This window comes from Macaca thibetana, chromosome 20, assembly GCF_024542745.1.
Source record: "Macaca thibetana thibetana isolate TM-01 chromosome 20, ASM2454274v1, whole genome shotgun sequence".
Lineage (NCBI taxonomy): Eukaryota > Metazoa > Chordata > Mammalia > Primates > Cercopithecidae > Macaca > Macaca thibetana.
The window spans coordinates 10006062-10028679 of NC_065597.1; the positions used below are offsets into that span (position 1 = coordinate 10006062).

Here is a 22618-nt window from a genome sequence, read left to right on the forward strand (position 1 = left end):
ATCCCAGCACTTTGGAAGGCCAAGGCAGGAGGATTGCTTGTACTCAGGAGGTTGAGACCAGCCTGGGCAACATAGTGAGTCCCATCTCTACAAAAAATAAAAATTAGCTGGGCATGGTGGCACATGCCTGTAGTCCCAGCTACTCAGGAGGCTGAGGCAGGAGGATTGCCTGAGCCCAGGAGGTCAAAGCTGCAGTGAGTTGTAATCATGTCACTGTACTCCAGCCTGGGCAACAGAGCAAGACTCTGTCTTAAAAAAAAAGGATAGAAGGGTGTCTCACAAAGTACATGAGTCCAGTCAGATGTGACTAGTTTCTACAGCAAAGAGGAGGTTCATGGGGAAGCATTTGGCATTGCTGCAATAAAACTGGATGGATTCCTCTTACTGCAGAATTTTACAGTCTTGACTATATACACTGGGCATTCTGAATCTCTTCCAAGGGTGGGTAGGGGGCTATGACTCTTTTCTCTCAGATCATTTTGTGGGATCATGTTCCAGGGAGCACGCTTTAGGAAAGCAGGAGGGAGATGCCCTCTCAAGTCCTTTCCAGCCCTGGCCCAAGGGTTGGAGATGGGGCAGGCAGCCCTGGCCATAAAATCCAAGCCCTTCCTTTGGCCCACAAGGCCAGGACCTTTGCCCCTGCTGCTTTCTCTCCATGGAATGCTGTCTCTCAAATTCTATGAGGATTCATCCCCTAACTTCCTTCAGATCTCTCTTGAAAGCCTTCCTGGACTTGCCATCTACAAGGTTGGTGCCTCCAGTCCTCACCCACAGGGCAGGTGCAGCTGCACCCTGGCTTCCTCCCTGTTGCCTTCGTGCCCCAGAAAGTGGGTGTGCTGTGTCTTCTTCCCTCCCACTCCTATGTGTAAGTGTGTAAGCCAGACTTTAATGAATTGTTCCTGATTACTAAATATATGTTCCATGTTTAAAAATAAGAAAAGTAGGCCAGGCGCGGTGGCTCATGCTTGTGATCCTAGCACTTTCAGAGGCTGAGGTGGGAGGATTGCTTGAGTCCAGGAGTTTGAGACCAACCCCGGGTAACAGAGTGAGACTCTGTCTCTATTAAAAAAAAAAGGATAAATGAGTAGGGCCGGAGTGGTGGCTCACACCTGTAATCCCAGCACTTTGGATGACTGGAGAGGATTGCTTGAGCCTAGGAGTTTAAAACCAGCCCTGGCAACATAGCAAGACCATGTCTCTATTAAATAAATTAGTAAAAATAATAATAATAATTTAAAAGATATAAGAAAAGTAAATAATGAAATAAATGGAAAAATAAAGAATGTGAGAGTTCCAGCTGGGCTGTGGTAGTGCACACCTGTAGTCCCAGCTACTTAGGAAGCTGAGGCAGGAGGATCTGTTGAGCCCAGGAGTTCAAATGCAGTGAGCTATAATTGTGCCACTGCACTGCAGCCTGACCGGAGACTGTCTCAAAAATAAATAAAGAAATAAAGAAATAGACCCATAGTTTTATGACCCAGAGATAAGCATTGGTAACTGCTGGCTTGTGTGTCCTACTAAACTTTTCTCTGCATATAAACAGGCGTGCACACGGGGAGGAGAAGGGGAAAGAGAAGAAATACAGAAATAAATTATTGTTGTTATTATCAAAACGCCTTCTCTTCTTTGTTGTAAACGTGTTTTTCCACTTGATGTTCTGTCCTGGCCAATTCCAACCGCGCGCCTGCTCAGGCCGAGGTGGGATCCCTGCAGCCCCCACCTGGGGTGCTGACACCCTGCACACCACCCTCGTGCGCAGACCCCGGGCCTGGCATACTTTTTGCATAGAGTTGCTCACCGGCTCGCTCCGACCAGGGCTTCCCCGGAAAAGCTGGGGAGGGGCTTCTAGGCACTCGCGGTTTCCTGGAGATCCACCGTCTCCCGGGGTAGCTCAGGCCGGTGCTTCAAGGCCATTGCCTGCTGACGCAGCAGACTCTGCAGTCTCCCACAGCGGGCGCCTCCTGGGCGCAAGCTCGCCGGGCCGCGCCCCCTGCTGGTCGTGTCCCCTGAAGCCTCGGCCGCAAATGCGTGCTGCTTGAGCGCCTGAGTCTCCTCTCCCAGTTTCCTCTTCTCAGTCCACGCACACCAGACTTTTAGGCCGTTCTACTCTCCAAACTACCTTTCTTGAAAGGATGTGAGTCATTTGCACATTGGAGTGCAAACGACAACCACAAAGCCCACACAAAATGCCCTTCCATGTAGTTTTACTGAGGCTAAGAGAGAGGAAGTGACTGGCCCCCAGGGTCACACAGCAAGTAGGTGGCAGAGCTGGGCCTCAGCCCTGAGACCCACAGGGTGATGGAAAATTCTTCTCTCTCCTTCCTCACCCTCCTCCTCCCCTCCCCTCCCCTCCCCCCTTCTCCTCCTCTCTCTCTCTCTCTCCTCCCCCCCCCCCCTCCCCCCTTCTCCTCCCTCTCTCTTCCTCCTCCCCTCCCCCCCCCCCCCCCCCCCTCCCCCCCCCCCCCCCCCCCCCCCCCCTCCCCCCCTCCTCCCCCCCCCCTCCCCCCTCCCCCCTCCCCCCTCCCCCCTTCTCCTCCTCCCTCTCTTCCTCCTCCCCCTCCCCTCCCCCCCCCCCCTTCTCCTCCTCCCTCTCTTCCTCCTCCCCCTCCCCCTCCCCCCTTCCCCCCCCCCGCCTCCCCCCCTGCTCCCCCCCCCCCTCCCCCTCCTCCCCCTCCCCCCCCCCCCCCCTCCCCCCCCCCCCCCCCCCCCCCCCCCCCCCCCCTTCCCCCTCCCCCCCCCCCCCCCCCTCCTCCCCCCTCCCCCCCCCCCTCCCCCCCCTCCTCCTCCCCCCCCCCCCCCTCCCCCCCCCTCCTCCTCCCCCCCCCCCCCCCCTCCTCCTCCCTCTCCCCCTCCTCCCCCCCCTCCCCCCCCCTTCCCCCTCCTCCCCCCCTTCCCCCTCCTCCCTCCCTTCCCCCTCCTCCCCCCCTTCCCCCCCTCCCCCCCCCCTCCTCCCCCTCCTCCCCCTCCTCCTCCTCCCCCCTCCCCCTTTCTTCCCTCATCCTCCTGCCCCCTTCTCCCCCCTCCTCCCCTCCTCCTCCCCCCTCCTCCTCCCCCCTCCTCCTCCCCCTCCTCCTCCTCCCCTCCTCCTCCCCCTCCTCCTCCTCCCCCATCCTCCTTCCCCATCCTCCTCCCCCATCCTCCCTCCTCCCCCTCTCCTCCTCCCCCCTCCTCCCTGCTTCTTCTCCTCCTCCTCCTCCTCCTCCTCCTCCTCATTTTTCTTTTCTCTCCTCCTCCTTCCTCTCCTTCTTCTTCTGTTGGCCTGTCTCTGTTGCCCGGGCTGGTCTCAAACTCTTGGCCTCAAGGTATCCACCTGCCTTGGCCTCCCAAAGCACTGGGACTACAGGCATGAGCCACCACCCCTGACCAAGGTGATAGAAAATTATGAGCCTACTCCTGAATAAGGCCTAATTGGGGATGAGTGTGAGTTGGTGGTGGCAAAGAGAGTGGTTGTTTTGCCCCTAGGGCACAGATCACTGCAGTCTTGTGTGCAGCTGCTCTTTCTGGTGAGTGAAAGGAATTGCCCCTGTTTGGAAAAGAAGCTGAAAAACACAGGTCATATTTCCCCCAGAGAGTCTGCCCATCCTCCTCTATAGAAGAGCAAGCCTTAGCATTGGCTTTAGCTTGAAGCCCTTAAAACAACAATTTTTATGTCTGCGGACAACCTGGTAAACTTGTTGGTATTGTTACTTCAGAGGATATTTGAATAAAGGACTGAAGAAGGACTTGTATTTTTCAAAAATTCTCAAGCATTTTTCACTGGCACAGCCTCAAGACTTGCTAAACCATCCCTGAGCTAGCTGCCCCACAGGGAGGGGTAGCCATTCCCTCTGAAGAAAAGGGGGCCCTGGGGGTGTGTTTGTGTGGGCCCACATGTGTGGTTAATTTGGGAGGGGACAGTGCCAAGAAAATTCACCTGGTAAGCTAAAAGATGGTGAGGTGGCCGGCCGCGGTGGCTCATGCCTGTAATCCCAGCACTTTGGGAGGCTGAGGTGGGTTGATCACGAGGTCAGGAGATCAAGACCATCCTGGCTAACACGGTGAAACCCCGTCTCTACTAAAAGTGCAAAAAATTAGCCGGGCGCAGTGGCGGGCCCCTGTAGTCCCAGCTACTCAGGAGGCTGAGGCAGGAGAATGGCATGAACCTGGGAAGCGGAGCTTGCAGTGAGTAGAGATCACGCCACTGCACTCCAGCCTGGGCGACAGAGCAAGATTCTGTCTCAAAAAAAAAAAAAAAAAAAGATGGTGAGGTTAAATCACTTGATTTGGGATGACACAGGTCTCTGGGAGAATTTTCTCAGGGCAAAAATATACTCAGATCCACAAGAAGGCTCTTCTGGCTTTATTCAGATGCTCTGGGGAGTGAGAATGCCACAGAACTGCTGCAAGGACAAGCTTTTCTGCCAGCTGGCAAAGAACAAAGACGCTTGAGATTTTTGCAAATTATCCTAGATATCAGCGTGGATGCTACAGCTTTTTTTTTTTTTTTTTTTAAAGACAGATTTTTGCTCTGTTGCCCAGGCTGGAATGCAGTGGCATGATCTCTGCTCTCTGCAGCCTCCACCTCCCGGGTTCAATCAGTTCTTGTGCTTCAGCCTCCTAAGTAGCTGGGACTATAGGCATGTACCACCACACTCACTTGGCTAATTTTTGTGTTTTTGTAGAGACTGGGTTTCACCATGTTGGTGAGGCTGGTCTCAAACTCCTGGTCTCAAGTGATCCGCCCACCTCAGCCTCCCAAAGTGCTAAGATTATAGGCATGAGCCACTGTGCGTGGCCAGATGCTACAGCTTTAACAGTGAGAGAGAAACTGGCTGCCACCATCTCCGATCTTCCTGACACAAGATCATCCTCAAATCCAGCTTTCCTAACATTCCATAGAACTCTTTTCTGTAGCCAGGCACAGTGGCTTATGCCTGTAAGCTCAGCACTTTGGGAGGCCAAGGTGAGCAATCAGTTGAGCTCAGGAGTTCAAGATCACCTGGGCATCACAGTGGGAGTCTCTCTACAAAAAAAAAAAAAAAAAAAATTAGCCAGGTGTGGTGGTGTTTGCCTGTAGTCCCAGTTACTTGTGGGTCTTGAGGTGGGCGGATCGCTTGAGCCTGGGAGGTTGAAGCTGCAGTGAGCTGTGATTGCGCCACTGCACTCCAGTATGGGTGACAGAGCAAGACCCTGTCTCAAAAAAAAAAAAAAAAAAAAAAAAGTCTTGTCTGCATAGGTGAGGAATCAGGGGACTTTGCAAGAATCATCCAAGAGGTCCATTTCGCTAACCCTGTGACTCACCTGGGTGGTTTTGTTTTTGTTTTGTTTTGTTTTTGACACAGAGTCTTGCTCTGTCATCCAGGCTGGAGTGATCTCAGCTCACTGCAACGTCTGCCTCCTGTATTCAAGCGATTCTCATGCACCTGGCTGTTTTAAAAATAGTTTCGCGCCCAGGCGCGGTGGCTCACGCCTGTAATCCTAGCACTTTGGGAGGCCAAGACAGGTGGATTGTCTGAGCTCAGGAGTTCGAGACCAGCCTGGGCAACATGGTGAAACCCTGTCTTTACTTAAAAAAAAAAAAAAAAAAAAAAAAAAAAGCCGGGCGTGGCAGCGTGTGTCTGTAGTCCCAGCTACTCAGGAGGCTGAGGCAGGAGAATTGCTTGAACCCGGGAGGCGGAGGTTGCAGTGAGCCAAGATTGCACCACTGTACTCCAGCCTGGGCAGCAGAGCAAGATTCTCTCTCAATAAATAAATAATAAAATAAAAATAGTTTTGCTTTTTTTTCCCCCTCACTATACAAGTTATGCTAGATGGAGTAATGTATATTTACTGTAGAAAATTTGTAATGTTCACCTTTGTCTCTTTAGGATAAATTGAAAGAAGTAGAATTAGTGGATCAAAGATATAAGGTAAGCCCATTGAGTAGCCTCCATGTACGCTCTGTATTAGTCCATTTTCACGCTGCTATAAAGAATACCTGAGACTGCATAAATTATAAAGGAAAGAGGTTTAATTGACTCACGGTTCCGCATGGCTGGGGAGGCCATAGGAAACTTACAATTATGGCAGAAGACAAATGGGGAAGTAAGACACTTTTTAAATGGTGACGGGCAAGCAAGAGCACAGGGGAAACTGTCACTTATAAACAATCAGATCTCCACAAGGTCAGGAGATCGAGACCATCCTGGCTAACACGGTGAAACCCCATCTCTACTAAAAATACAAAAAATTAGCTGGGGGTGGTGGTGGGCACCTGTAATCCCAGCTACTTGGGAGGCTGAGGCAGGAGAATCGCTTGAACTTGGAAGGCGGAAGTTGCAGTGAGCTGAGATCTCACCAGTGTACTCCAACCTGGGCGACAAGAGCGAGACTCTGTCTCAAAAAATAAATAAATAAATAAATAACATCTCGTGAGAACTCACTCACTATTATGAAAACAGCAAGGGGGAACCGCTCCCATGATCCAATCACCTCCCATTATATCCCTCCCTTGACACATGAGAATTACAATTTGAGATGAGTTTTGGGTGGGGACAAAGAGCCAAACCATATCACACTCCCTGCTAAGATGGCAATGCTGTCTTGCCAACATTATGTATTTAAACCATGTTTTAATATTTACCAGGTTGACTGACAAAAATCAATGGTTGAAGGGGTGGCCTGCCCCTCCACACCTGTGGGCGTTTCTCGTTAGGTGGAAGGAGAGACTTGAGAAAAGAAATGAACGCCTGTAATCCCAGCACTTTGGGAGGCCGAGACGGGCGGATCATGAGGTCAGGAGATCGAGACCATCCTGGCTAATATGGTGAAACCCCGTCTCTACTAAAAAAATACAAAAATTAGCCGAGCGCGGTGGCGGGCGCCTGTAGTCCCAGCTATACGGGAGGCTGAGGCAGGAGAATGGCTTGAACCTGGGAGGTGGAGCTTGCAGTGAGTGGAGATTGCGCCACTGCACTCCAGCCTGGGTGACAGAGTGAAACTCCATCTCAAAAAAAAGAAATGAGACACAGAGACAAAGTATAGAGAAAGAAAAAGTGGGCCCAGGGGACTGGCGCTCAGCATACAGAGGACCGGCGCCGGCACCAGTCTCTGAGTTCCCTCAGTATTTACTGATCATTATCTTTACCATCTTAGAAAAAGGGAAGTGGCAGGATAATATGATCATCATAGGGAGAAGGTCAGCAGTAAAACATATGAATAAAGATCTCTGTGACATGAATAAGTTTAAGGAAAAGTGTTGTGCCTTGATATGCACATGCAAACATCTCGATAAACCTTTTCAGCGCATAAAGAGTGGCATTGCCGCTAGCATGTCCCACCTTCAGTCCTAAGGCGGTTTTCTCCTTTCTCGGTAAACAGAACATACAATCGGGTTTTACACCGAGATGTTCCATTGCCCAGGGACGGGTAGGAGACAGATGCTTTTCTCTATCTCAACTGCCAAGAGGCCTTCTTTCTGCTTATACTAGTCCTGCTCAGCACAGACCCTTCACGGGTGTCAGGCTGGGGAACAATCAGGTCTTTCCCTTCCCACAAGGCCATATTTCAGACTATCACGTGGGGAGAAACCTTGGACAATACCTAGCTTTCCTAGGCAGAGGTCCCTGCGAACTTTGGCAGTGTACGTGTCCCTGGGTACTTGAGATTAAGAGAACGGTGATGACTTTTCACAAGCATACTGCCTTCAGGCACTTGTTTAACAAAGCACACCCTGCACAGCCCAAAATCCGTTAAACCTTGAGTCACCACAGCACATGTCTCTTGCAAGGACAAGGTTGGGGGTAGGGTCACAGATTAACAGCATTTCAAATACAGAACAAACTGAAGTCGCTTATGTCTACTTCTTTCTATATAGACACAGTAACAGTCTGATCTCTCTTTCTTTTCCCCACAATGGTTCATTTAATTACCATTTCTTTTTCTTTTTTTCTTTATTATTATTATTATTATTTTGAGACAGGGTCTGGCTCTCTTGCCCAAGCTGGAGTGTAGTGGCACAATCTCGGCTCACTGCAACCTCTGCCTCCCAGGCTCAAGCCATCCTCCCATACTCCCACCTCAGTCTCCTAAGTAGCTGGGACTATAGATGCGTACCACCACGCCCAGCTAATTTTTTTTTTTTTTTTTTTTTTGAGACGGAGTCTTACTCTGTCATCCAAGCCGGAGTGCAACCTCTGCTTACCAGGTTCAAGCAATTATCCTGCCTCAGCCTCATGTAGCTGGAATTACAGGCATGAACTACCATGCTTGGGTAATTTTTTGTATTTTTAGTAGAGAAGGGGTTTCACTCTGTTGGCCAGGCTGGTCTCGAACTCCCAACCTCAAGTGATCTGCCCACCTTGACCTCCCAAAGTGCTGGGATTACAGGCGTGAGCCACCGTGCCCAGCTTAATTTTTGTATTTTTTGTAGAGAGGGGGGTTTCATCATGTTGCCCAGGATGGTCTCGAACTCCTGAGCTCAAGTGATCTACCTGCCTCGGCCTCCCAAATTGTTGGGATTACAGGCATGAGCCACCATGCCTGGCCATTTCTTTGGTTTTGAGTGAGGCTGAATATTTTTACATCTTTTCTCTAAAAATGCCAAATGAACGGCTGGGCATGGTGGCTCACGCCTGTAATCCCAGCACTTTGGGAGGCCAAGGCGGGTGGATCATGAGGTCAGGAGTTCGAGACCAGCCTGGCCAATGTAGTGAAACCCCCTCTCTACTAAAAATACAAATATTAGCCAGGTATGGAGGCACATGCCTGTAGTCCCAGCTACTTGGGAGGCTGAGCTGGGAGAATTACTTGAACCACGGAGGCAGAGGTTGCAGTGAGCTAAGACCACACCATTGCACTCCAGCCTGGGTAACAGAGTGTGACTCCGTCTCAAAACAAAAACAAAATAAAAAAAAAAAAAAACCTGCCAATTAAGCTATGCCTTCCCTTTCTTGAAGGAGAGATAAGTAATCCTTTTCCTTCGTATTTGCTTATAAGACCTTGGGACAAGGAAGCTTGAGAGATCCAGTGAGGGACTTGGGCTGGCCATCCTATATAGGGTGACTGAACTGGTTATAGCCTTGAAATGAAAGTTTCAGTGCACATAAAATCCTCCAGGGTGCATTTTTACTTTGGAAGTGGGTGTGTGTGGTAACTTAGAAAAACTCAGTGGTTTCAGACTTGGTGGAATGATGTAATTTTTCTCAGGAAAGTGGTGGGGGCAGCCATCTGCGTGTCTCAGCAGTCAGTCCAGGGCCTGACACCTTGTGGGCACCCATAACGCCTGCAGATTGAATAATTAAACACTGCTGCCTCTGTCCGGAAGGGTAACCCATTGTGACCCTATATGACCTATCTGCGGGGATGGGGGGAGGGCGGAAGTGTGCTTTCGCATTCTCTTGCACTCATTTATTAGAAACCCTTAGACTTACTTTTAGTTTGAGTCTGAAACAGTCCTCTTATTATGCAGGAAGACAGATATTGCAAATCCTGACTTTGAACTTCTGGAAAGGGCTAAGGGTGAGTGGAACTATAAATATACAAGGGCAAGTCTGACAGGAGCTGTTTTATTGCAATCACGTCCTTGGGTCCAGAAGGCTGGCCAGGCTCCCCAGGTAAGCCAGTGTGTCCTCCTTCTGGAAGACCACGTTCTCAGGGCTCCAAGTGGTTTTTTCTAGTTGTCTTCCATTTTTCTCTGTCTCCAGGGAAGGACTCCATCTGACTTATCATAGTTACAAGAGTTCTGTTAAAATAATTTATAAGGAAGCAGGTGATCACGAGAATTCCACAATGTTAGGACCAGAAGGGATGGAGGGATTATCTGGTGTCAGGATTCTCTGTCTCTCTCAACCTACCAGCCACCAGCCATACTGGGTTAATTGTCAGTAGTAGGCCAATATAATGGTCAGTTCAAAGCTTAAGGGTTTGTGGGAAACCACTAAAGACGTTAGGGCAGGAATTTGAGGGGTTTTTTGGTTTGTTTTTTTTTTGAGACGGACTCTCACTCTGTCTCCCAGGCTGGAGTGCAGTGGCATGATCTCGCCTCAGTGTAACTTCCACCTCCCTGGTTCAAATGATTCTCGTGCCTCAGCGTCCTGAGCAGCTGGGACTACAAGCATGCGCCACCACTCCCAGCTAATTTTTGTGTTTTTAGTAGAGACAGGGTTTTGTCATGTTGGCCAGGCTGGTCTCAAACTCTTGACTTCAGGTGATCCGCCCAACTTGGCCTCCGAAAGTGCTGGGATTACAGGCGGAAGCCGCCGCCCTCGGCCTTGGAATTTGAGTTTTAGAAGTGTCATTCTGCCAGGCGTGATGGCTCACGTCTGTAATCCCAGCACTTTGGGGAGGCTGAGGTGGGAGGATCGCTTGAGCCCGGCAGTTTGAGACCAGCCTGGGCAACATTGAAAGACCTTGTCTCTACCCTCCAACCACGAAAAAAAGGGGCAGGGGCGTCATTCTGGCTGTTCTGCTCTGGGGTTAGGACCAAGTCAAAGGTGGAGGAGGGAAAACCGGAAAACCAAGTGAGAGGCTTGGAATAGGGTGGCTGCGTCGCTGGATGGATGAGGGGAGAGAAATTTAGAAGATCGGATTTACAGGATTAGATAATTGAAAAGAGAGGGTGAGGGAGAGAAAGGAGTCAAGACCCGAGTCAGGGGTTTGGCTTGGGTCTCTGAGCAGATGGTGGGTCCATTACTGGGTTAGGAGAGAAGAGAAAAAGCAAGTTGGCAGAAGCTGAGTTTGGGGGAAGTTATGTTTGAGGCGCCTAGGGGCCTCCAGAGGCAGGTGTCCAGGTGGTTGGATACCAGGGTGTGGCTCTTAGGAGAGGGTTCTGGAGTGGTCGACACCGAAATGGAGAGGAAGCAGTGGGGTGTTCTAACAGCGGTGAGGAATTGGGGAGGCCGCTGGGTTCGGGGTGTGCAGATCGGCCACGTAGCTGGCGATCTCAGGCACGTGATTGCCTGGTCCCGTAGCCCCGCTCTCGAACACTTTCAGCACCCAGGCAGCGGTAACAGGCGGTGTTGGCCCCTCCCGGGTCCCGCCTTTCTGCCTGCCTCTCACCCTCTTTAACCATTGGGCAATAACTCTGTCCATCAAGGGCCCGCCTCCGCTATTGAGCCAACCAGGGCTGGCGAGAGGGCGCTTCCTTCTGGAGCTGGGTCCTGACTAGGGACTGCCTGGGTGAGGTGAGGACCTGGTGGCCGCAGTTGTGGCACTGTGCGCAGGCGCGGGACTGACCCGACCGAGCAGGCGGCTGTGGCCTCGCCAGCTGGTGAAAAGTGGGCGAGGGTCCGAGGTAGGGAAGGGAACGAGCGGGGGATGTGGACACCTCTTTCTCCTCCAGGCCTCGCCGGCGCCTGACCCTCCCAGTCTGCGGCACCAGCTCAGGTGACTGGGCGGAGAGCTGAGGTGAGGGGGCGGGCCCGCGGCAGAGAGGGACCAGCTGGGCCTACGACCACGGTCACCCCACTCACGTGCGCGCGCCACGTGGGCCCGCGGGCTCGCCGAGGACCCTTGGCTACCTACCGAGGCACCCCACTAGCTGCTCTGGCCCTTCGAGCACCCCTTGGAGCTCTGTGTCCCGACTGCGCGCTCCTGTTTTACAGGCTGGCAAGCCGGGGCTCAGAGACACCAAGCGGGTCGCCCGGGGGCACCCAGCTGGGGTACGGCCCACGGAGTTCTAGGCAGATCGGTTTTGGTGGGCTCCGGAGTCCGTGCACTTAGCGATGAGGCTGTAGTCAGATATTTGAACTTGGGACCTGTCTGTTTTCTTTAAGGATGCAAAATGGTTTGCGTCCCGGGTGCGGTGGATTGCCCTGCACCGCTGTCTGCCTTGACTGCAGGGCCAGAGCCTCAGGCGCCCTCTGCTCCCGGACCGACCGCCCCCGCCCCGACTTCTGCGGGGTGGGCTGGCAGGGGTGGGGGAGTGAGGGGACGGTCCTCAGTCCTGGGAGCTCTTGAGATCCCGACAAATGATCTCGAGATCCTGAGGGCAGGATTCATACATGAAACCGCAGAAAAGCTCATTATAATGGGTCAAGGTTTTGTTCTTTTTTTTTTTTTTTTTTTTTTTTTCTATTTTATTTATTTTATTCCAAGGAGAAGTACCACCAGAGGCTAGTGAAGGGACTAGGAAACTCGTCACCCCCTTGCGGAGGCAGATGTGAAGCTTTTGGAAATCAGTTTGGCAATGAGTCTACACCCTTGGACCTACTGACTCCTTGTTTGGGAAATAACTAGGATAAAACCTAAATAGAGAAAAGGTTACTGCATAAGGCAGTACAGTTTGGTGGGGTTTTGTTGTTGTTGTTGTTTTTAGAGACAGATCCGGCTCTGTCGCCCAGGCTGGAGTGCAGCGGTGTGATCATAGCTCACTGCAGCCTTGAACTCCTGGGCTCAAGCGATCCTCCCACCTCAGCCTCGTGAATAGCTGGGACTACAGGCACATACCACCATGCCCAGCTAATCTCAAAATTTTTGTAGAGATGGGGCACTTCCTGTATCACCCAGGGTTGTCTTAAACTCCCTAGCCTCAAGTGATCCTCTCACCTTGGCCTCCCAAAATGCTGAGATTATAGGCATGAGCCACTGTGCCCAGTCCAGTTTGGTATTTTATATTAATAAAGAGCAAGTAGTGGAAATAACCTCTAAATCTCCAGCGGTAGAGAATAGTTAAGTAAGTTGCAATTCTTTATGCCAAAATGTAGCCATCAGGTGTGAAAAAATACTCTTATCAGGAAAACTAGATTCAAAGTTGTGGTTACAACTCTACAAAAATATGTACGGAATGACAGGGTGCGGTAGCTCCCACCTGTAATCTCAGCACTTTGGGAGGCCAAGGGCAGAAGATCGCTTGAGCCCAGGAGTTTGAGACCAGCCTGGACAACACAGGGAGACCCTGTCTATTAGCTAGGCATAGTGGCTCATGCCTGTAGTCCCAGTTACTTGGGAGGCTGAGGCAGGAGTATCCCTTGATGCCAGAAGGGCAAGGCTGCAGTGAGCCATGATCTTACCATTGCACCCTAGCCTGGGCACAGAGCCAGGCTCCATCTCAAAAAAAAAAAAAAAAAAGTGCAGAATGACTAGAGGGGTATATACCTAATGATGAAAATAATAACTACTTTTTTTTTTTTTTAGTAGAAGGGTCATATTTTATTAAATTCTCACAAAACCTTCTAAGACTAATATTCCCATTCCACCAATAGATAACTGGAGTGTTACCTCATCAGCAGTGTGTCTGATGCTACACAAGATAGTATCACAGCTAGTGTGCTATTGGGCCTCTGAAAATGTCATATTTAGCCAGTATTTGAGGACTTAGTGTGTGCCGGGTACAGGTCCAGGCACTGGAAAGCTGTTGGTGAGTAAGGCAGCCATAGTTGCTTGAGTCATGGAGTTTATAGACTAGTGGGAAAATACATATATATATATATAAAATTTATTTTTTGAGACAGGGTCTTGCTCTGTCACCCAGGCTGGAGTGCAGTGGCAGGAGCACCGCTCATTGCAGCCTTGGCCTCCAGGGCTTAAGCAATCCTCTCACCTCAGCCTTCCAAGTGAATGGGACTATAGGTGTGTGCCACCATGCCCAGCTAATTTGTAAGAAAATTTTTTGTAGAAACCAGGTCCCCTTCTGTTGCGCAGGCTGGTCTCGGAACTCCTAGGCTCAAGTGATCCTCCCGCCTCAGCCTTTGGAGTGGCTGGGGTTATAGGTATGAGCCACTATGCCCGAAGCAGATTATTTATTTGTTTGTTTGTTTTTGTTTTTGTTTTTTTCGAGACAGGGTCTCACTCCTTCTCTAGCAAGAGGCCCAGGCTAGACTGCAGTGGCACAATCACTGCTTTCTGCAGCCTCAACTTCCCAGGCTCAGATGATTCTCCTACCTCAGCCTCCCAAGTAGCTGTGACTATAGGTGCACACCACCATGCCTGCCAATTTTTTTTTTTTTTAAATTTTTTTGGAGAGACAGGGTTTCACCATGTTGCCCAGGCTAGTCTCGAACTCCTGGGCTCAAGCTATCCACACACCTTGGCCTCCCAAAATGCTAGGATTACAGGCATGAGCCACCACGCCCGGCGCCCGAAGCAGATATTTAAATGAACACTTATAGTCTGCTGGTGAGAGTGAGTTTAGTGTATTGTAAATAGTTTATTCTAAGTCATTTTTGTTCAGGATATTAGCAAATGTTTTCAGAAGTCAGTATGTTTAAGAAATTAAATTTGAAACTTCAACTTTTTAATTTTTAGGTTTAAAAATATCCTTGTTTTGCTGAAGGAACACATTTGCTGATATAGTTTCAGAATGTCAAGTACTGTGTCCTACTGGATCTTAAATTCTACAAGGAACAGCATTGCCACACTGCAAGGGGGCAGACGCTTATACTCCAGGTATGTCTCAAATAGGAATAAATTAAAATGGAGGCTCTTTTCCCGGGTGCCACCCACCCTAAACAGTTCCCCATGTGGTGGCTTCACTCTGTGCAAAGCCTACAGACACACATCAACAGAGGAAGATGATTTTCACTTGCAACTCAGCCCTGAGCAGATAAACGAAGTGCTTCGAGCTGGCGAATCAGCCCACAAGATTCTTGACCTTGAAAGTAGAGTTCCAAATTCAGTGTTGCGGTTTGAGAGCAATCAGCTGGCTGCCAATTCACCAGTGGAGGACCGGCGAGGTGTAGCCTCCTGCCTGCAAACCAATGGACTAATGTTTGGCATCTTCGATGGACATGGCGGTCATGCATGTGCCCAAGCAGTGAGTGAGAGGCTCTTCTACTATGTGGCAGTGTCCCTGATGTCCCACCAGACCCTGGAGCACATGGAGGGAGCTATGGAAAGCATGAAACCCTTGCTGCCCATCCTGCATTGGCTCAAGCACCCAGGGGACAGTATCTACAAGGATGTCACATCCGTGCATCTTGACCACCTCCGTGTCTATTGGCAGGAACTGCTTGACTTGCATATGGAAATGGGACTAAGCATTGAAGAAGCATTAATGTACTCCTTCCAGAGACTGGATTCTGACATCTCGCTGGAAATCCAGGCCCCTCTGGAAGATGAGGTGACAAGGAACCTGTCACTCCAGGTTGCTTTCTCTGGGGCAACAGCTTGCATGGCCCATGTTGATGGAATTCACTTACACGTGGCAAATGCTGGTGACTGCCGAGCCATCCTTGGTGTCCAGGAGGACAATGGCATGTGGTCTTGTCTGCCCCTTACCCGTGACCACAATGCCTGGAACCAGGCCGAGCTGTCCCGGCTAAAGAGGGAGCACCCTGAGTCAGAGGACAGGACAATCATCATGGAGGATAGGCTGCTGGGTGTCCTCATCCCCTGCAGGGCCTTTGGGGATGTTCAGCTGAAGTGGAGTAAAGAGTTGCAGCGCAGCGTTCTGGAGAGGGGCTTCAATACTGAGGCCCTCAACATTTACCAGTTCACACCCCCACACTACTACACTCCACCCTACCTGACTGCTGAGCCTGAGGTCACATACCACAGGCTGAGGCCCCAGGATAAGTTCCTTGTGCTGGCCTCAGATGGCCTGTGGGACATGCTGAGCAATGAGGACGTGGTAAGGCTGGTAATGGGGCACCTGACTGAGGCAGATCAGCACAAGACAGACCTGGCCCAGAGACCCGCCAACTTGGGGCTCATGCAGAGCCTGCTGCTGCAGAGGAAAGCCAGCGGGCTCCACGAGGCTGACCAAAATGCAGCCACGCGGCTGATCAGACATGCAATCGGGAACAATGAGTATGGGGAGATGGAGGCAGAGCGGCTGGCAGGGATGCTGACATTGCCAGAGGACTTGGCGAGGATGTACAGGGATGATATCACTGTCACTGTGGTATATTTTAACTCAGAATCAATCGGTGCATATTACAAGGGGGGTTAAGAATCTCCCATCCTATTGTCAAGGTTAACATAAATGCTCTTCTAAAACGTTTCACTTACTCTTAAACTAGCTATCCAAACCTTACTATTAAAAGCGCAGGCAGGTTTAATTTGCTAAATAGACTAACAGGAGGAAGAAACAAAGAAACAAACAGCCTAACTTTAAAAAACAGTTAAATAGCAGTGATTTCATGTCCGTGTATGTCTGATCAAGTCTTATATGCAGAGAGGACAGAGCATAAAGTCTACAGAATTGGTTTGGGCTCATGTAACCCAAGTCGTTTGATAAAGATGTGAAACTGTGTCAGCCTTGAGCCTTCAAAGGGTAAATTTAATCATGATTCTGAGAATAAAGAACTTCAGGATCTTGTGAGGTCTTGCCACAAAAATCTGCAAATTCAATAATTCTCCTGAATTCACAATCATGGACTTCTAGATTATGAAGAGATACTTTATTTGTTTGTCTTTTATTTAAATTACTAAGGCCTAGGTTTACAAAGCATACTACAGGACACTTTTCTATGCAATATCCTAACTTTTTTGTGTGTGATTATGGTTATGAGAAATTTTGTAATACTACATTCTAGCTCTGTTTTCGTTTATTTTAAAACTGAATCCTTAAGCTTGCAAACACGCCTACTGTAAGCATGCTTGGAATGACTTGTTTTGATTTTCAGCTGATAGGATCTATGCCTCTGGACCAGCTGAATTTACTGTTGCAGCTTTTGGTTCCCTCTACTGAGTCCCATTCCAGAAACTTTGAGCCATGCTAGTAGGTAACTAGTCTATGCCTTAACTCCCGACCTTTCCTGCATTAGTAAAATTTCCTCCTGGGCTGAGCCTTTGGGGGTTGATTCACAGCATTTAAAGCTTTCTGATTATACCTCTCAAATATTCTTCTGTCAATTCCACACAATCCTTCTACCTCTGCTATGCTGAATCCCTCATTTACCCTGCACCTGCCAACTACAAAATACTGTCTGAAAGAATTTTTCACATGTTCCTGCTGCCTATGGCTGCAGGAAAGGAGAAAATGTGATTGCATATGGTAGTTGTGGTGATAGATGTTTAGACAGGACAGGTTTATTTAGCAGATGGTGGACTTAAGATTCAATCTCTATCTGGAGAGGTGAAAACACAAAAGGCTTAAGGACAACAGTTTCTAACCAAGGTTCTCTGAATCCTTTCCTGAGAGGTGGTGGGGAGGAGGGAGAAGTGAGACTTATCAGATGGGACACTTGCCCTAAGACTGTGGGATAAACCACCATTGCTAGTCCTCAACTTTAAACCATATTTAGTATAGGAGTTGGGGCAAAAATAAAAAATAATTTGTAATGGTTTCTGTGGGCTGTAGACTCTTTGTATTTACTTGGAAATTCGTCATGTGGATACGTTTTTGGAGATGAATTTCATCTCACGAGTTGCTGTGGGATTTAAACAACAGGAAATATGTCCCTAAATGGGAACAAATATAATCCCACAAAACCAACAATTTTATTTGCTTCTACTACATCAGGCAGAATTCTTCAATTAAGTTGAACTACATTTGTTGATCCCTTTTCTCAACTTACCCCTTTATGCCACCCACTGAAAAGAAAAGCAAATAGCTAGGTCTGGCTTCCTGTTTTTTGTCTACGTCCCAGCTGACATTCAGTCAAATGCTGGGATACTTCTAATTTGGTGGTGTTTCTCTGTACATTTTTCAGTGCAACTGTTTAGTCATGTGTTTTCATCTAAGAAATTCTCTTTTGAATATTTAAGCCTTGATGCTTTTATTCTGAAACCATTAATATTCCTTCTTGGCCAGGTGCGGTGGGTCACGCCTGTAATACCAGCACTTTGGGAGGCTGAGGCGGATGGATGACCTGAGGTCAGGAATTCCATACCAGCCTGACCAACATGGAGAAACTCCATCTCTATTAAAAATACAAAATTAGCCAGGTGTGATGGTGCATGCCTGTAATCCCAGCTACTCGGGAGGCTGAGGCAGGAAAATCACTTGAACCTGGGAGGTAGAGGTTGTGGTGAGCTGAGATCACACCATTGCACTCCAGCCTGGGCAACAAGAGCGAAACTCTGTCTCAAAAAAAAAAAAAAAAATCCATCTTATCTCTTAGTCCTTCCTTCCTCTCTCTCTCTCTCTCTCTCTCTGTATTTCTTTCATTCCTTCCTTCCTTCCTTCTGGACAGGGTCTCCCTGTCACCAGACTGGAGTGCAATGTCATGATCTTGGCTCACTGCAACCTCTGCAGCTGAGGCTCAAACAATCCTCTTGCCTCAACCTCCCGAGGAGCTGGGACTATGCACCACTATGCCTGGCTAATTTTTAAAATTTTTGTAGAGACAGGGTTTTGTCATGTTGTCCAGACTGGTCTCATACTCCTAGACTCAAACAATCTGCCCACCTTGGCCTCCCAAAGTGCTGGGATTATAGGCATGAGCCACCACACCCAGCCTATCTCCTAGATCTTAAAAATAAAATGTAAATCACTTCCATTCTGCTAGCATGAGGGTTTGTTGTTAAAATTGAGGATTCTATCTGATGTTCACTTTTTGTTGTTTTTTGAGACAAGGTCTTGCTTTGTCGCCCAGGCTGGAGTGCAGTGACATCATTATAACTCACTGTCAAACTCCTGGACTCCAATGTTCCCTCCCCTCTTAGCCTCCCAAGTAGCTGGGTCTACAGCATGAACCACCAGGCCCAGATAATTAAAAAATATTTTTTTTGGTAAAAACATGATCTTGCTATGTTGCCCAGGCTGGTTGTCTGACATTTTCTTTGTTCTTTATTCTTTATAGCGGCTAAACCCTGGAGTACCCTTGAAGCCTTTACTGGCATACAGAGTACCTGAATCTTACTTTGGAGCCTAGCATGGGTCATAAATGTATCTGATTCATTAACTTGTGAGACAGCTGAGAGAACACAGACTCCTTACCTGTGTCTCCAGGCATATCTGGAGTTTCTCTGCCTAATAGATTTTCCTGCTTTCTAATTAGTAATATTGAGAAAGAAGAAAGGCTTATTTATCATTTGCTTTTTTTCCATTGTGAATCATCAGTTCTTTCCATGAACATTCTGGGGAGCACCTCCTGATTAAACTCCTGTCTCCCTGACCACTATCCTGCTGTCCTTGGACTTCTTGAAGCACATGGGCTACTTCCTCAGGACACTGGGATTTGAGAGGAGGTTAGTGGTACTTGTCAGGTCTTTCAAAGCATTTATTATTGCTTTTATACAGAGATTTCAGTATTGAGACTCAAAATGAACTGAAAAATAAAATTGAGCATTTAATATTTTGGATGTAACTTTTGAAGAAAGTATGCTTTGGTGCTTAAAATTGTATATGATTTTAGGTAAGAAAGTTTGATACTATTGGTATAATTTAGATTTATTTTCTTTCTTTCTTTTTTTGAGACAGTCTCACTCAGTCGCCCAGGCTGAAGTGTAGTGGCACAATCTCAGCTCACTGCAACGTCTGCCTCCCAGGTTGAAGTGAGTCTTGTGCTTCTGCTACCAAGTAGCTGGGATTACAGGCATGCACCACCACACACCGCTAATTTTTTGTATTTTTAGTAGAGACAGAGTTTCGCCATGTTGGCCAGGCTGCGAACTCCTGAGCTCAAGTAATCCTCCCACCTCAGCTTCCCAAAGTGCTAGCGTTAGAGGCATGAGCCACCACGCCTCACCAGATTTTTAAAAAATATATAACTGTATCTCTGTTGATTCTGGGGCTTGGTCAAAATGGATAGGTAAGATAGTATTCTAAATTCAAATTTGTGGCTAGGCACAGTGGGCCACACCTGTAATCCCAGCACTTTGGGAGTCCAAGACAGAATTCTCGCTTGAGCACAGTATGAGACCAGCCTGGGCAACATAGATCTTGCCTCTACAAAAAAAAAAAAAAAAAAGCCGGGTGTGGCACATGCTTGTAGTCTCAGCTACTTGGGAGGCTGAAATGAGAGGATCTCTTGAGCCCAAGAGGTCTAGGCCGGAGTAAGCTGCGATCATGCCTTTGCACTCCAGACTGGGTGACAGAGTAGACTGTGTCTAAAAAATAGTTTGAATTAAAAAAAAAAAAAAAAAGTTGGCTGTGCATGGTGGCTCACACCTGTAATCCCAGCACTTTGGGAGGCTGAAGTGGGTGGATCACCTGAAGTCAGGAGTTTGAGACCTGCCTGACCAACATGGTGAAACCCCGTCTCTACTAAAAATACAAAAATTAGCCGGGCATGGTGGCGCTTGCCTGTAATCCCAGCTACTTGGGAGGCTGAGGCAGGAAAATCCCTTGAACCCAGGAGGCAGAGGTTGCAGTGAGCCGAGATCGTGCCACTGCACTCCAGCCTGGGCAACATGAGCAAAACTCCGTCTCAAAAAAAACAAAAACAAAAAACAAAGTCAAATTAGCATGGTAGATCAGGTTACTTAGATTCAACTTTCTGAGATGTTATTTGTTAACATTAAGGCTAATTTATTATAATGAAAATGCAAACTTTGAGGTATATTAATATATAAACATCTTTTTCCCAGAAGTACCTTTGACCTAAAAGGTCTTTAGTATTCAGCCCACTGCGTAAAGTTCAGTTTAGACACAATCAAATTGGCATCTTTTTTTTTTTTTTTTTTTTTTTTGAGACGGAGTCTCGCTCTGTCGCCCAGGCTGGAGTGCAGTGGCGCGATCTCGGCTCACTGCAAGCTCCGCCTCCCGGGTTCACGCCATTCTCCTGCCTCAGCCTCCCGAGTAGCTGGGACTACAGGCGCCCACAACCGCGCCCGGCTAATTTTTTGTATTTTTAGTAGAGACGGGGTTTCACCGTGGTCTCGATCTCCTGACCTTGTGATCCGCCCGCCTCGGCCTCCCAAAGTGCTGGGATTACAGGCTTGAGCCACCGCGCCCGGCCCCAAATTGGCATCTTTTAAACATAAGTGAAATATAGAGAGTTTGAACTTGAGTTACTTAAAAAAGATACAGTATAATTAATTATACAGAACAAAACAAAAATGTGTTTAGAATGACTCTGGCTTGACTCTTTTCCATCAGCCCCTAGTGGCCTATCTTCAGCCTTTAGGAAGTCTTAACTTCCCAGGTTAAACTAGAATATTCTGGAAGTGAGCTGTGCAATTTTCATCTTAAAGTGAATCATTTGACTCTGAAATGTGACTCTTGTGGCAGAAAAAGTCCTGGTGTTGCCTTGGAGCTGGGGATAAAGGCCAGTGAGCCAGCCTGTGATGAGAGCTGCCCCTGGCACCATCTGAGTGGAAAGCTCATTGGGACAGCCGTGCAGCTATCCGAGCCTGAAGCCCTGTCCCTTATCCCTCAGGCACCTGACGCTTAACTTGCCTCCTGGGAAATAATGATTTAACATTTACTTGGAACAATTATTAATCATGTTCTTTAACAATTACTGACATTTGTATTTTAAGCTGTATGCCAATGTTCGTATTTGACACTGATTTTCTAACCATTAGAGATATTTAATTAAAACTTGTAAGTGTAAGAAAAAAAAAGAAATTTGGTTTCTTTTGGTTTGAATCCTCATTTTTTTTTTTCAGTCCTTAGGTTCGTAGATTAGGCCAACCTTTGTTTCACCACTTTTATCTGACCATGGAAGATTTTAGGCTGTTCAAGAGTCCACCCAAAAGAGAAGTATGCTGCTCTGCAAAGTTTTGGTGGCTATTGCCCAGGAAATTATTGTTTAGCGTTAACCATGTGTGTGGAGACCTGAAAAGAAGTGAAGGCTTTTGTCGTGAGGGACTCCACACACTCAGGGCCAAAGCCTGCCAGAATTTCATACTATTTAACATGAGACATTAAAACCAACTTGGCACATTACCCCACCCCCTGGAAGAGAGAAGTGGACAGAAGTGGAAGGGTGCGGTGGCTCATGCCATCATGTCCAGCCAACCCTCCTTTTCAGCTTGATCAAATTGATGCCCAGAGGTTGAAAAACACCCACGACACAGTGGTAGGGCCAGGATTTGAACCAAGTGCAAAGTCCCAATAGCGGGCTTTCAGAAAGGGATAATTATGTAGTTTTTTGCACAATTTTGGCCTGGAATGGGTGGGGCTGGGAGGAGAGGTTGGTGGTCCTGAAAGGAAGCTAGAAGGCTTTTTGGGGGTTATTGCTGATAACATAGTTCTGTGGGCAGAGTGTGGTGGCTCACACCTGTAATCCCAGCACTTTGGGAGGCCAAGGTTGGAGGATTGCTTGAGCCCAGGAGTTCGAGACCAGCCCGGGCAACATAGTGAGACCCCTCCATCTCTACAAAAATAAAAATAAAAATTAGCCAGGCAAGGTGGTGTGTTCCTTTAGTCCCAGCTGCTACTTAGGGGGCTGAGATGGGAGGGTTGCTTGAGCCCCGGAGGTGGAGTCTTCAGTAAGCCATGATTGTACCACTCCACTTCAGCCTGTGTGGCCAAGTGAGACCTAGTCTCAAAAATAATAATAATAAAATAAGGCTGGGCGTTGTGTCTCATGCTTGTAATCCCAGCACTTTGAGAAGCCAAGGTGGGCAGATCACCTGAGGTCAGGAGTTCAAAAGCAGCCTGGATAACATGGTGAAACCCTGTCTCTGCTAAAAACACGAAAATTAAATGGGCATGGTGGTGCACACCTGTAATTCCAGCTACTTGAGAGGCTGAGGCAGGATAATTGCCTGAACCTGGGAGGCGGAGGTTGTAAGTGAGCCAAAATGATGCCACTACACTCCAGCCTGGGCAACAGAGTGAGACTCAGTCTCAATAATAATAATAGTAATTATTATTATTATAATA

The 22618-nt window shown here is 48.3% G+C and overlaps 1 protein-coding gene across 2 annotated transcripts; it reads left to right on the forward strand.

Annotated features, from left to right (window-relative positions):
- Positions 1-11043: 11043 nt before the first annotated feature.
- PDP2 (pyruvate dehydrogenase phosphatase catalytic subunit 2) lies at positions 11044-20335 on the forward strand. Of its 2 annotated transcripts, none has more exons than XM_050774937.1 (2): positions 11044-11251; positions 14203-20335. In XM_050774937.1, the coding sequence occupies exon 2, from the start codon at positions 14258-14260 to the stop codon at positions 15845-15847; it is 1590 nt and encodes a 529-aa protein (XP_050630894.1). In that variant the 5' UTR covers positions 11044-11251; positions 14203-14257; the 3' UTR covers positions 15848-20335. The 2 variants fall into 2 exon arrangements, with proteins under 2 accessions (XP_050630894.1, XP_050630895.1); XM_050774938.1 differs by having other exon boundaries at positions 11108-11364.
- Positions 20336-22618: the final 2283 nt, after the last annotated feature.

What these genes read in the sequence shown, in the direction of transcription:
- PDP2 (XM_050774937.1), top strand. Translation starts at nt 14,258, where the DNA reads ATGTCAAGTACTGTGTCCTACTGGATCTTAAATTCTACAAGGAACAGC.